At 46.8% G+C, this 15,119-nt stretch overlaps 1 protein-coding gene across 1 annotated transcript in view; it reads left to right on the forward strand.

Annotated features, from left to right (window-relative positions):
• Nucleotides 1–15,119, forward strand: part of CSMD2 (CUB and Sushi multiple domains 2) — a 308,935-nt gene that overhangs the window by 253,404 nt on the left and 40,412 nt on the right. Inside the window, 8 exon segments of the mRNA XM_009333469.1 lie at nucleotides 2–90; nucleotides 1,679–1,867; nucleotides 4,567–4,744; nucleotides 6,488–6,633; nucleotides 10,446–10,526; nucleotides 11,285–11,398; nucleotides 13,231–13,419; nucleotides 14,167–14,313. Coding sequence (XP_009331744.1) covers nucleotides 2–90; nucleotides 1,679–1,867; nucleotides 4,567–4,744; nucleotides 6,488–6,633; nucleotides 10,446–10,526; nucleotides 11,285–11,398; nucleotides 13,231–13,419; nucleotides 14,167–14,313 — 1,133 coding nt within the window.

The raw sequence follows: 15,119 nt of genomic DNA on the forward strand, positions 1-15,119 counted from the left end.
GCTCCCTCTTGTCGACATCTCATGAAACCACAGTATACTTCCACAGCGACCACTCACAGAACAAGCCAGGCTTCAAGCTGGAATACCAAGGTAGGAGGCCAGTGAACAAGCAGCACTGGGACAATCCTGTCCCTGGGTGCTAATGGTGAGGGCGGGAGAGAGAGGGTAGGCATCACGGTTGTTGCTATTCTGTTGAATTAATTCCATGAAGACTTAATCCAAATGAGTGGAAAAGTGTTACATGAAGGCCATGCTTAATCCTAGTAACTGGGATCTGTTCACCCAGACTTATGCCTATGGCAAATAACAAATGTTCCTAGAGTGCTTTGTGACAGCCACAGCCTTTAAATTAATTCCAGCCAGATTCCCTTAGATCTTGGCTCTCTTGGCTGTCATGTGCAATGAGAAGAGTCCTCAGCAGCCATGAGTTTGCGCTGGAATTTTGCAGCTGCTTTTCAGTCTCAGCTGAAGTCCAAATGCATCCTTAGCTGCAGCCTAGCCTTGTGGTGGGGCAGGCTGGTGGAGGGAACCAGGTAAATAAGTAAATAGCCAAATAATATAACAAGGCTGGCATGGATATCTGGAGTAAAAGTAATTAAATAAGTTATTAAAATGAAAAAATGCCCTCAGTGCAGGTTTTTTTTGAGATGATGGAAGAATGCCCAGCTTGAGTCCTCAGGCAGCTCCCCAGTTTTGAATGTGATGTCCTCTGAGCAGCAGCCACCTCGGTCTCTGAAGCCAGCGAGCGAGGCCCCTGGAAGTGCTCCTCCTCTTACTGGTTTTGCTGCTCTGTGAAGGTGCTGGACTGGGGCTGCCCCTGTGAGTCTTTGCCCTGTTGAAAGGAACTTTTGGCCCTGCCTGATCCACAGCTCTACCTGGATGAGTGTCTTTGCAAAACCCCTTTGGTCTCCTCTGTCCACCTGTCCTTGGCATATGGGAATATGAAGGGACAAAGGATGCCCAGGGCAGATCGTGTACTTCGTGCTGAATACAATTAGGAAGGGCTTTGCTACGCAGCAGCTGGGAGAGCGAGCTGAGGAGTGGGAAGGATGGAGCATGTGTCTCCAGCCATGTGATATAGCCAAGGACTGACAAAGGGCTGACTCCCCAGAAATAGCAATAAAAGCTGCTACTCATACTTAATTGAAAACATTAATTTTGTCTTGGCTGTCCTGTTCATGCACCATATAATTCATGCGCTACTGCACAATTTAGGAAGGAATGTGCTCTGTGAGGCACTCTGGGTAATCTCATGGAAATTACTATGCAAATTAGCTCTAGCAAGGCTGACCAATAATTTATAATGCCAGGTGGAACATGTTAACCAATTGACTTGCATTCATCATCAGGGTTGTCCATGTTTTGTTGAAAAACAAGGCAGATTTCCCAATTAGAAGTGAAGTGCGGGGTGACTCTGTGAATACAGGCTGTGAGACTCTGCGGCCCAGGGCAGACCCCAGCGCTCGTGTCTGAGGCTATCACAAAGCAGCAGCAGGATTTTCCCTCAGCCTGCGTGCAGATGTGCGCATGGTTCATTAACGTTTACCTCCTTCAATTAAATCATTGTATGAGGAGGAAGTAGCCAAGCGGCGTGGTCGGTGTACTGTATGAAAATATGAAGTATGAAACATTCTTTCTTATTCATTTCTTGGGTTTTGCTTGGGGGTTTTTTTTTCAGCCTACGAGCTGCAGGAATGACCCGACCCTGAACCTTTTGCTAATGGTGTTGTAAGAGGGGCGGGTTACAACGTTGGACAGTCCATCTCTTTTGAGTGTCTGCCTGGCTACCAGCTGATCGGCCACCCCGTCCTGACCTGTCAGCACGGCACCAACAGGAACTGGGACCACCCGTTGCCCAGGTGTGAAGGTATGGCTTTGGCGTCACCCTGAGAGCACCCAGACGGGCATTTCTGGGGAGAGAAAAGGCTTCAGCTCTCTGTTCTTGGCCTCCTTTTGAATCGTCATTTTGTAATTGTGCTGAAAGTTTCTCTGGAAACAAAAGCATCACTGGGGGCAGGCTGGGAATGTGCGCTTTGAATAAAGCCTCAACCCCTGGGGTGTTGAAGCATGTTCTCAGTGAGTTGATGTTCAACATATTTCAGCCTAGTCAAAACGAACATTTTGAACAGTTCAAAACCAAGGTGCACCTTTTGAGATGATGTGTTTGAATGTCATGCTATGGGTGAGGACTGTCCCTAGCTGTCAGTCTCACTGCTGATGCCAGTGGGAGCTGTGCTTTAAGAATGAAGCAGTCCAGGGTGATTGTAATAATTGTTCTTGTCTGCTTTATTTCTTCAACAACGTTCAGCTTCCATTGATTTAGCATTGGTAAATAAAAACAGTCCCTGGTAAAAGACCCTTGCAGCTCTGGGGGCTCTTAGTGTGGGAAGACTGTGTCCCTGTCTACGCTCCTTAGCGTGGCAATGGTGGCATCCCCAAAATGATCCAGATGAGAGTTCTTCAGTAACCCTGCCTGGTCTCGTTTCTGAAGACTATGTATGCTAGGAGGACCCTGCAGGCTGAAGGAGTGGACTTATGTTCTAGGCATTGAAGCTCAAATGTCCAAATTGTCTTTTCAAACCCCAATAGGGCTGTTTCAGCCTTTCATCCTTTGGGTCAATGGACTGAGCTTTGTGTGGTTTACTTTAGAAGGTTTTCATATGAACCCTTAAGAAGTTCAAGACTGCTTATTGAAGATTTCCCACTGCATTTCCCAGGAGCGCTGACCTTTATCGCAGCGTCTTTACAGCACTTGGTCTGCAAGAACTGTGCACTGGGGAAAGGGAGGGGGAGGTGATATTTTTCCTTTTTTAAGTCCTTGAACCCCAGAGAACACAAAGCATAAAGAACCGAATCCTCAGCTGCTCTTTCACTGACCCCAGCAATGCAACAGAGATGAGTGTTAGCTGAGAAACTGTCCAGTGCTCAGCTGGGTGCTGCCGGTAGGGTGGGGGGCTGGGGGTAGCAGGATTATGCCCTTACCTACCTCAGGCATCAGCTCTGCCAGCTACTACCATCCAGTTCTTCCTTCTTTACTGTGTTTTTTAAGTAGCTTGCTTGTTCTGTAGCACTTCGATAGCACAGAGGGGTGAGGGGTTAGGTACGTTTTGGACCATTTGCTGTTTTTCTCCATGTGCACATCTGGTGGGCTGTTAGTGCTGTTAAAGTCAATGCAGAACTTTTCTTTTCTAGCTGTTTCCTTAAATGGTCCTTTTTTGCATAGCAGTGAGCAGTGAGGATTTGCTGCCTTAGGCTAACCACCTCACCTTTCCCATGCAGGTCACAGCTGAAAGCCCTTTTAATTAAAAGAGAAGCTGTAATTCTAAAATAAATGCACAGAAGCTGAGGTTTCCAGCACCACTCCAGGGAGTTTTTCTAGTGATCAGCAGGCTGCCTGCTGCTTTGCAGGGCAGAAAGGAACTTGGCCCCCAAGGTTCCTTGGGTGTTTGTTTCAGAAAATCAGCGTATGGAGTTATATAAATACATATGCTTTTCTTAGCTTGACAGACCACGTGAGTCAGCAGAGCAGAACCAGGCAGGGGATGTATGGAGCTGGCTCTAACCTCACATCTGGAACATCGTCAGGGCCAGAGCGGTAGAAGTCTGTGGAGCTACTCCTGTACAAAAAAGAGTGTTCAGCACTGAGCCTGAACTAATAAATTGTGTTGGGAGGGAGAATGCGTTAGCCTAAGCCAAGGATTGCATTAATAGAGCTACGTGGCTTCTAGAACAGAGCTGGCTCAGGCAGATGACACCGTCTGCACATATCCCTGTGCCTTCAGTTGTTGCAGGTTGCCAGTAACACGCTGCAGATGTTACCATCGTTTCAGTTGAACTTCCATGCCACCAAGGTCCAGAAGCTGATGCTTGTACATGGGACTTTCAAACCTAGGGACCTGCTGTGGCCCTCCTGCATTGCCTTCAGCGGGATGTCATCTTTCTCCCCCTCTTTTTTGCTGCCCAGGCTGTTTCTAATTGCCTCTCTTTAGTTTGCAAGTTCATTTGGACCTGGAAGATACCTAGTGCAATAGAACTGTCATCTTGATTAATGAATTGGATGCTGCTGTCATACAAATCATCATTTCCCCCCTGCTCAGATGTACTCTCCGAAAAGCCAGCTGCTCGGTGGTTCTGGTCCAGGCCATGCTGTATGAACAAGTGGATAGATTTGCCCACTGGTGTGATCTTGTCAGGAGCTGTATGTTCCATGCGTGAGTGCGGACAACCGGTGGAGCCCAAAGACTCTTACTAGGGCATAAGATAGAGTTTATTTGCGCACCTGGCTATCACATCTGTACAAAACACCCTGACAGTCTCCTTTCAGCTCTGAAGCACTTAATAAATTTATTGTAATGGAATTAAGTTTGAAAATGTTAGATGTAGTTGTGACAGATATGAATTATTCAAGGCAAGCTAGGCCAAGGTTTTGGGTCTGGATCCTCCAGAATTTCTTTCTTTTTATACAGAATAAAGGAAGGAAAAATGGGAAATAAGAGAATCTTTAAAAGTTACTGTTTTGGGGGATATTTCTTCATTAGGTTTGTGTTTCTGTTTGATTACCTGCAGTGCCTTGTGGGGGGAACGTCACCACCCAAAACGGTACAGTTTACTCTCCTGGCTTCCCCAACCAGTACCCCAATTCCCAGGACTGCACTTGGCTTCTCACAGTGCCGGTGGGATATGGAATCCACCTCAACTTCACCCTGCTGCAAACAGAGCCCTACAACGATTTCATCACTGTTTGGTGGGTACAGGACTGACTAGAGTTGCTACTAAGGCTCCATTTCAGAAAGATGTTCTTGCTGATAAATAGAGCACCCGTTGCCGTGGTGCGTGGCTAGTGCTGTGTCTGAGTAGGAGTATCCTCTGGGGACACTGGGATATGAGGATTTGGAATCTTTTAAACTCCACGTGCTTGACAGGGCCTTGAGATTGAAGACTATGTGCTGCAAGGGGCTAGCGAATTGGACAAGGTGACTGTCTCCAAACACTGTTAATGCTACGTTCCTGAAAAATGCAGGCAGGGAGTGCAAGGTCAGTGAAGGGAATGATCGCTGAATGACTAGGCTGCTCGTGCCAAGTGATGGACATATCATCCTTTTGGTCTAGAGGGGAGTCTGTACCGGAATCCTTAGCGTTCATGGTGCTTTTGCCTCAGTGTTGCGCAGCTCACAAGGACTAGTCCCACCCTTGGCCGTGTAGCAGTGCCTGTAAGACCTTGTAGGTCTTTCTTGCCATTAATTTCTGTGATCAGCAGCAGTTAAAAATGAAGCACATCAGACTCCTGCAGTGCCTGGGATTAGCAGTCACTGTCCCACTGGTTTGCCACGATTACCATGAGTAGGGGCTGAGCTGCCGGGGGGGAGGCAGACCAGCATCCCAGCTGTGGCGGGAGGGTGTTCGGCAGCAGAGCCCCGCTCGTCCTGCTGGATGCTTTCATCAGCCTGTCCCTTCATCTCCGAAATGCTCTGCTGAATGGAATAAGGAACCATCTCTTGGGAAGCCTAAGGCACTTTACAGAGGAGACTTTATGAATGGTAAACGGGGTCTTTATCTCAAGCTGAATTTAGTTAAAATGAATCTTGTTTGGACTTGCATAATAGGAATTGCCTTTTGCTTCTGATTTCTCTGACAGACGTTTTCTGGGATGCTTTTTTTTTTCCTTTTGCACTTTATCTATGGCTACCTGTCTATGGAGAGAGGCTGAATGAAGAAAAAGCCATTGGTAAATCGTTTACATTTACCAATGTCCTCTTTTGTTTTTTCTTTTGCAATCGGAGATACACAGCCCTACAATCCCAGCTGATCTCCCAGACTGCAAAGGCCATGCTAGGCTGGTGTTAGGCACCAGAACTGGCTGTGACCCCCAGCTGCCTTTTAAATAGCAGCAACTGGGAACTGTGACCTCTGATGTAAAAGCGCAACAACGCTGCTGCGGTTAATGAAGTGGCACCGATTCCTTCACCCCAGGAGCCTTACAGGCTGGGATCTTCCTTTCCTATTTGGAGAAGGGAAGAGAAATGGCATATTACCAACTTCAGTCAGCCAAGGGAGCACGTGTAGCTGCGCTGGCTAAAGAGCTTGTGGCCAAATTCTTGAGCTCATAGCACTCAATCAACATCTGACTTTTCCAAATATCTCAGTCAGCGTCTGCTGTGCAAACAGGGAGCGAGACTCCTTTGGAAAACTGGCCCTAATTCTTCAAGTTCTGAGGTTAAAAATGCAGTTCATGTTTGTAGTTCTCTACTGCATGAGCACTGCACTGCCAGAGAAAATTGTCCTGGTTATAGTGGAGCAAGGAAGGGGACTGGGGGTCCGGGTCAGCTGCCTAGGGAGCTGCTGAGGCTATATATAGATGTAGAAAAGGGAGGACAAGGAGGGAAGAGCAGGAAGGAGTTCCTGTGCATGCAGGGTAGGAGGTTGGTTGTTGCCTAGGATTAAAGACATGTAATAATGCTCTTTTCTTGTGTTTCTGACATGATTTTAGGGATGGTCCACAGCAAACAGCCCCACAGCTTGGTGTGTTCACTGGCAACTCTGCTAAGAAATCAGCCCAAAGCTCTTCCAATCAGGTCCTGATGAAATTCCACAGTGATGCCGCCAACGGAGGGATTTTTGCCATTTATTTTTACGGTCTGTATTGCTTACTGAGCAACACATGCTTTATACCTGCCTACAGGATGCGGAGGGGCATGGATCAGTTCTGGCTTATTGTGGAGAGGACTAGTTCTGGGGAAGAGAAGATGTGAAAAAATACACTTTTACCTGAAATCTTCCACAAAGGGCCCAGTTTTCACAGGTTTGAGATTGAAGGTCTCTTACACAATCGAGTGCTGGCAAGTGGTCACAGTCTGTGCAGATGTGGAAATCCGTCTGTAACGTTGTGATAATTCAAGCACAGATCAAGTGCCTGCAAACTAACAGCCATGCCAACCCTCCGCCTCTCTCAAGGTGATGCCTGTAAATATTGTCCTCTCCATGGCAGATCCTATTATGGGTAGCTCCACTTTGTTTACCTAAAACTCACCTTCCCTGCAGTGTTGGCTGGATGCAGTATTGTCTTTCCAATGCTATGCTAAACCAGTTGGGTCATCTTGGTGGCCTGTTTTAAATGGCAGCTATGTTCCAGCTAAGAGGTGACTTCATCTCTCTGGGGAGAAAAAGGGTTCCTATAAATCCCTGAATTACTTGGGGATTCCTTGGTGTGAGTGCAGCTCACACTAGGGAGATGTTGAGTATTACATTGAAATGAGAGCATTTGCTTTCCACCGCTAAACAAGAGCCCAACTGTAAATTGAATTAGCTAACAAGTTCCTATGGCAGTACTGGGGTTTTGGAAGGTGCAAATGGAGGAGACCTCTTGCTTCAGTAATTTGCTGGCAACAATGTCAACAAAGTCTTACATGAATTACATGATGAATCTGTGCAGAATGTCTTAGCTTATATTCGGTTCCGAAAGGCAAGTATTATACGGATAGGCTGAATTTAAAGAGCGTTTGCTAGGCTTCGGAGGAATTGGTTTACTGCTGCAAAACACTGTAAGATTTATATTACTAGACAATGGTGCGTATATAACAGTTATGCAAAAAATTATGGTTTAGGCAGTTTGGCTCAGAAATGAGCAGTATGTAAACACTGCTGCAGTTCAGCAAATGCTTCCTTTTGTAATATGAATTAGATACTATCATTGCTATGGTTAGAGCCCATCAGCATATGTTGCTGTTCTCTGATCTTGATAGCACTTTATACAGGTGTTTTTTTTAGCTTGTGGTTTATGTGGGGTATAAAGCCACTCGCAGGCATGAGAGGTCTTGGGTTGGTGCTGGTAGGAATCGGTGCAGGCCGGCAGTCATTTATAACCTGTTAACCAGCTGGGCGCTCTGGCAACTGCTTGGCCTTTTTATTAGTGTCATTTACTGGCTTATTGCTCCCTTTATGCGTGGGACTTTAGTATAAAGCCTAACCCCAAAGATGTAAGTGATCGAGGTGGTTGCCTCCAGGGTGACATTCTTCCCCCTTTCCCAGGCTCTCGTTCTGCGTGAGGTGCCTTGCACACCGAGAAAGGTGCAGGAGAAAGGGGGGAAGTTTTCGCACCAGGCTCAGGCAGTGCAGTCAGTTAAATCTTTGGCATCGCCCTTTTGGGGTGTAACTACAGGAAATGCAGTTTCCTCGGGATCTACAGCAATGTATGTTTTCGTTTCTGCTCTGCATGCTGGCAGATCTAGGACATAGGAGACGTCCTCCTTCAGCTTTAAATTGTCTTTTCCCATACAGTTATGATCAGGGCCGTGTCAGAGAACCATTGCCCTTTTAAATGCCTGCAAAGAAACGTCTCCTTAGGGTGGAGGAAGGGAAACAAAAGGATGATTCACAGAGCCTAAAGATTCAATAGCATCCCTTGAAAAATGATGATGTTGCACCTATTATTAAATGGGTTAGTTCAGGTGCCAGCACAAACTGATGTGTGAACGTGATGGGAAAGGGTTTTATGGCACAGTAACTCAGGGGAGTCCCAGTGTGGTTTCAAGGACGGGACTCTGTTTTGTCCTGGTGAGAACAAATGGACGTGCTGTTGAAAGGAGCTTTACCGGTGCTGTATCACCATATGCTGAAGCCATCTTAATCACACCTCTGTATTGAAATATGGCCCATTAAGGAGAGGAGATTAATGCTGTAAATGCTGGGTTATCTTTCCACTTCGATAGATGCTGTCAAGCACTTCTTAAATAGCATTTAATTTAAGTTTTTGTTACAGTTTCCTTTCCTTCTTCCCTCGCTGTCAAACATCTGTTTAAAAGATTGCAAATAAGCGTCTTCCCTCCTGGGATGGCTCTTTGCTGTGTAGCAGAAGGGTTCTCCCCTGCTGCCTCCCGTCTCCCGCTCCTCTCCCATCCCACGTGCGGGCTCTCCCAGCACCTTTGCTCATCCATTCTCTGTGCTGCTGTGGTGGATTGCAAAGAAGGGGCTGACTGTCCGAATTACAGAGCTGGCTCCTTTGATCCCCCCCCCGGGCTGAGTTTAGCTCACTGTAGTAGCGTGTGTTTGTTTTTTCCTCCCCCTTGCACACATGGGATACGTAAGCCCGTCCCTCACGTTAACCAGAAGTCCCTGCGTTCCCTCCAGCCCATTCCATGGACTCCAAACGTCACATTTTTCCACACGCCTTTTGGGAAAGTAGTATCCTACCCCGGGTTAGGAGGTAAGGAAATTTGGGCAAGATGATGGGGCATCTACTTCTGTACATGTGTACTTAAGCATCGCTATAAGCCTCGTTAAGGTCGCTGCCAGGACTGCCAGCCTTGCTGTGGTGTGAAGAGTTCGACATCGTGGAGTTAGTAAGAATTAATGTTCAGTGGCAGCTTGAGCTCCAGTATCTTAAATTAAAGGGCTGCTATAAATTCTAGAGGAAGTTACGCTTGTCTAGGGTCAGGTGCAGGGGGAGCAAAGATGCAGAGAAGTGCTGAGCAAATAGCAGAAAATGTCTTTCATTAATATTCATTTAGTTCCCAGTACCATATTTTCAATTTAACCGTGCTCACAGCTCTTGTGTGTTTATTTTCATAAGCGGCACAGTGCTCAAGCCTTATGCACCCACGTGTTTGTAAGCAGTGCATTTGTTTTGCTCGGTGTTAGCTGATCTTTAATTTTTGGCGGAAAATTTGCTATTTGCAATGTATTTGGTCAGGTGCGTGAGCCATAAGGAATTGTTTCTGCTCATCGACTGGATTTCTTCCCGTTTAGCGATTGGTATCCCTGAAAAAACACGTAACTGGGCAAAGAGTACAAGGTCTGCCCTGTTTTGCCTTCTGTGAGGCCCTGACATCAACCTTGCATAGGTTACTTTGTGAACTGCAAGCTACAAATAGGATTTGCAGTTGAAAACATTAGCAATCCTGGAATTATTTGCAGAAAAAATTAATGAATAATTCCAAGTTACAAGTAAATTAGTCAGTTCTGCCATCTCTGTTCAAAGACAGGCAGTAAGGATGAAATTCTCTGAGTAATTATTGTAATTTAGTTGGTGCTGGAGCAGTCAGAGGCTCTCCCTCTTGTGTGATTGACCTAATTCCACTGAGGTCACCAAGATCTTCTCTCTTAGTATCCCAGAAGGTGCCGGTAACGTTGCCTCACATCCGCATCCATCAGTCATCCTTCAGTCTTCATCCAAAAGGACTAACACTGCCGGGCACCTGCATCTCCACAGACTGACAAAAATCTGTTTCCTATTAGGTGTAAGAAACTGGAGGAAGCTGCTTTGGGGCACAAATACCTGGAGCCATCTCTGTAGGGTTTGGAGGGGGAAAGGGCTGGTTGCACTTTTGCCAATTCCTTCTGCTTGTGGAGAGGGAGGATTTGCTCTGATGTCTGTTGTGCTTAGCACCAAGACAGCCGTGGCTGCCTTCACCCCCAGCTTAACATCTGCTGCTCTTCCTTTGCTCTTTCAGCCTACCAGCTCTTCAGATGTCAGCCTCCGACCGTCGTTCCCAACGCAGAAATCATCACTGAGAATGAAGAATTTAACATAGGTAGCCTCTCCCGGTCCTCTTGGCCCTCCTTCCAGCCCGGCCCACACCCCCCGCCCCCCCGTGCTGGGAATGCCTGCAGGAAGACACACGTGTGTCGTCACCCCATATCTGGAGCTTCAGGAGACCTCTTCACATGTGTAATTGTGTGTGGCATGGGGAGCTGTGCGTGACCTTGCTCAACACCCAACGTTCACAGGGAGTCAAACTGACCCAATTGTCCCGAGGCTTTTCCTCTGTTAGTACAGAAGAAGCAGTTTGGCTTTTGTGAAAGCCCTGAGCTTGTTTGGAAACATTCAGAAATCTTTGCCGCAATAATAGTTTTCAGGTGTTTCAAACAAAGCATTGTGTGAAAGCTTAGAGGCCGTTATTCTTTTTTCTGAGAACCTTTTGCCCATATTGACTGTGCTTTTTGTATTTTTTGCTGCTGTTCACGGTTACATCCACATTTTAAAGCGTGTCTGCAACCAGTGAAGTAGCTATGATTTTTTTTAAAGCAGCTTTTCTCACTGTCTGCTCTCTTTGAGGGAAGTCTCCACCTGAAATAGCTTGCACAAATCCTGTGGCATGACAGCAGTTTATCCCCACTGAGACTCCGGCATGCCTTTCTACGCCTTTTATTTCTGCACGGTCATGCCAGAGCTCAATGGCAGAGGTTGAGAGGTCTCTGCACCCCATGGTACCCTGTTCCCAGGCCATGGTTCGGCCTTAATGAATTGATCGTTCTGTTGAGTCAAGATGTCTTCTGTTTCTGTCTGTAGGTGACATAGTGAGGTACAGATGCCTTCCTGGCTTTACCCTGATTGGAAATGAAATCCTGACCTGCAAATTAGGCACTCATCTCCAGTTTGAAGGACCTCCACCCGTGTGTGAAGGTAAAGCCGGGGTTGCCCAACGTGGCAGCCAAAGCTTCCCTACCCAGAGACTGCTGCAAAATGTGGGGGCTTGCTAAGGGAGGGAGCAAGCTGGATGGCAGCTGGGGGAGGTTTCCTTGCACATACTGCATCTTTGGGGTTAATTCTCAGGTGTCCAGGATCCCAGTAGTGCAAAACCACCCATCAAGACCTTGTGAGGAGGGTAGCGAGACACCTCTGTGCAGGGAAAAGGCTGTTCTCCTGACCCACCTCGCAGCCTGTCCCGGGGTCAAGCACCTTGGCTAGGCTCAAGCAACAACCAGCAAATAACGATGAAAGATTTGCTGGGTGACTTATTGCAACCACCCTCTGATAAATGATAGGGAAGGTTCCTCCACCCCCCGCTGGGTCCGGGGAATTTGCTGGGTCTCCGCCCCTCTTCCGAGGGGGTTTGCCTCACATTGGGTACCCCTGGATTATAGCCTAAGCCCCCGGTTCAGGAAGGCACTTTAAGCTTGTACTTTCCTGAACAGGGACTGAGTAGAGGTCTGACACGCTGTGTGTCTGACTGCATTCGCGAAGTCATTAAAACAGTCACCCAAATGTCCTTACCCTGGGAGGGGGGGAGGAATTCTGGGCTGACGGTTTGCTGGTGATACATGAACAGCCAAAGGAAGAGCAGGCTGCAGCGTAGAGAGCTCCTCCGGCGAGGCAATCCTGCGAGGAACAGCTTCTCTATTAGTGCCACAGAATGTATTACATGGGAGAAAAATGAAAGCCCCAAGCACGCTGCGTTGTACACCTTGCTGCTGCTCAGGAGGGATCCCAAAGATGTTTCCATGTTACCTTATTTATCCGCTGGATTCCCGCTGTATTCCTCCTGGTATTTTTGTTCCCTCCAGCCGTGATTATTTCATCTCCTTCATTCCCTCCTATCTGAACATTTTTACCATATAATGGGATATTTTTCTATGGCTTTATTCTCTCTAAAATAGCATGAACTGAAGGAGAGGAAGGGAGGTCATTCAATTATTTACTGATGGTTGTTAGCCTGGGGGTAAAGGGACTGCTTAAATTACATCTGGCCACCAATTTATAGAGGTCAAAAAATCGCTGATGGGATTAAGGATTTGGAAAGAATACACTGTTCTTTCTGGATAGTTCTGGCTGTTTTCTGTTAATACAAGTACAGTGTTTGCACTGGCTTTTAGTGACAATTATGGATAAATAAGGGACCCTTTCTTTTTAATACTTTTTGCTCACTCTGTGTGTTTGCCTCCTCTTCTGGGGTGTTTTTGCTGGCCTTTTTATGTGGTGCTTTTAGCTGGATTTAATATTTCCAGAAGCTGAATGGGCTGTACTGATTAGAGAAAGGAATTGGAGTTCTTATGTCCTACTTAACAACTCCGTGGGTGACCTGGGATAAGCCTGTAGTTCCACACCTTGTTCTAACCCAGGTAATAAAGTTTCCAGGGATTCCCGGGGAGTGTTTTGTAACTTGAGAATAGTTGCTTGGTTGCAGCGCCATTGATTTGGAAAGAGATGTGAAATAATGCAAAGACGGTTGAAGTTGTTTGTATTGTTGCTTTTTGCCCCTTCCTTTAAATGTGGCAATTGCTCAGATTTGTGGAAATGCAGCATGCTTTATTTGGAGCCTACATCAGGGTCTAGGGATTCTCTGTGAGCCCCAAGAGTCAAGATGTGCAGTGGATGTATGCGGGTGGGAGTTGTGCTCTATCTCAACCTAGCTCGTCAAGACAGACCTTTTTGGCCATAGTCTCTTGTGTTTCCTTCCTTCCTCTGCAAAATAGGAAAATTCATCTGCTATTGTCTCTCCTTCACATTCCCTGCAGTGCACTGTCCGATGAATGAGGTTATGACGGACTCCACCGGTGTGATCCTCAGCCAAAGCTTCCTGGGAAGTTACCCTCACTTTCAGACCTGTTCTTGGGTGGTGAAGGTAGAGCCTGGATATAACATCTCCCTCACCATCGAGTACTTCCTGAGCGAGAAGCAATATGATGAGTTTGAAATCTTTGACGGTAAGAGATTCACCAGTTTGACTTGCATAGCAACTGAGGGGAAAGGAAGGAAAGAGCAGAGTTTCGTTAGCTGATAATCTCTGTTCCCAGAGCACTCTGGGGAGAGCTTTCCACCACTATGCCTATAACCTTCTGCTGGACTTAAAGAAAGCTCCTCCTAAGACTCATTGATTCTCTGGGTAAGAAAATATCAATGATTTGATTTTTGGATGACTCTGAAGTATTTTTCCAAGGGGCAGGAGTTAGCAAGCTCCTGGGAGAAATTGTAGCGGAGGTTGCTGAGAAGGGACGAGCTGAGAAGGTGAGACTTCTCATCCCTGAAGCCCACGCAGACCAGATTTTCTAGGCCCATGAGTTCTCGTGAACTGAGAGGGGATCTGTCAATATTCACAATGATGCAGCTTTGTAACCAAACGCAGAATACAAGTGCTGTGCTGATGCTCCTGTGGTTTCCCATCGGGACTTGAGCCGAAGGCATACTGCTTGGAGCAAAATCCTGGCCTTACTGTGATCAACTGGGCTTTGTTTGCCGTTGGCTTCCCAGGAGCCAGGTGTCTGCACCGGGACTCATGTTCACAAAAACCCCTGAGCACAAGCTGCCATTGCTGGACTCGTGGTGAAAGCTCCTGTGCTACAGTTCCACAACGTGCCTGTTCCTTCTGCAGAAACACCCTGGCACATAAGGCCCACGAGTGACCGTTTGTGTGTGCCAGCCCTGACTTTGCCTTGTTCCCTCCGTCCTTACAGGTCCCTCTGGCCAAAGTCCACTGCTCCTGTCGCTGAGTGGGAACTACTCTGCCCCTCTGACCGTCACCAGCAGCGGGAACAAAGTCTATCTCCGTTGGTCCTCTGATCATGCCTACAACAGAAAAGGCTTCAAAATCCGCTACTCTGGTAAGCACACAGCAGAGACTAGCTACCTTTGCCAAGAACGTGGCCATCTCTTCAGCCAAGGATCTCCACGAAATTGCTGCAGTGGGGCATAGGCCATCTGTGTTGGCAGAAGCTGCCAAGGCCTGGGAAGGCACACAAAGCTGGGTTCATTCTGAGCTGGTGAGGCTGGGGAAGGCAGGTTTCATTCCAGGAGAAACCTTGAAGCTTTGGCTAGTTTCTCAACCATTCTTAAGAATCAGAACCAGAATATATAACCATGGACAGCGTGGCTCTGGATGAATGAAACCCATCCCATGCAATTCACAGTAAAGACTGCTGTGTTACTAAGTTATTGTGGCCTTGCAACGAGGCCATTTTGAGATGTTTGAAGATGAACGTCACAAAAGGGAAGACCTTGTGTTAGGAGCTGCTTGGTGCATGAGGCACAACTTACACATGACTGATCCTGTTACAGCGTTTGCAGTGAACTGTTTAAAACACATTGTGCTCCTACTTGGGCGTTCTGCCTCTACTCTCGCAGGAGCGGGACCAGGGAGTCTTGGTTGCTTATTCAGCACAAAACTGCTGCTGGATACTGAATGTTTGCTGAGAATTCCTTAAAATGAATTACTGTGTTTTGGGACTTAGCAAATCTTAATTAATGGAAGTTATAAAACTGGGTTGAGAACTTGCCAGTATGTCATAGATAAAAAATGACTTTACTCAGTAAGTGAATTAAGTAATATTTAATTATCAGAAATTAGTCTTTATTTCTAGAGCCGAGTGAAACTTGGATAGTAGCCCTGCACTCTTCCCTCACTTGACTT

Source organism: Pygoscelis adeliae, unplaced genomic scaffold (genome assembly GCF_000699105.1).
Source record: "Pygoscelis adeliae isolate BGI_AS28 unplaced genomic scaffold, ASM69910v1 Scaffold321, whole genome shotgun sequence".
Classification (NCBI taxonomy): Eukaryota; Metazoa; Chordata; class Aves; order Sphenisciformes; family Spheniscidae; genus Pygoscelis; species Pygoscelis adeliae.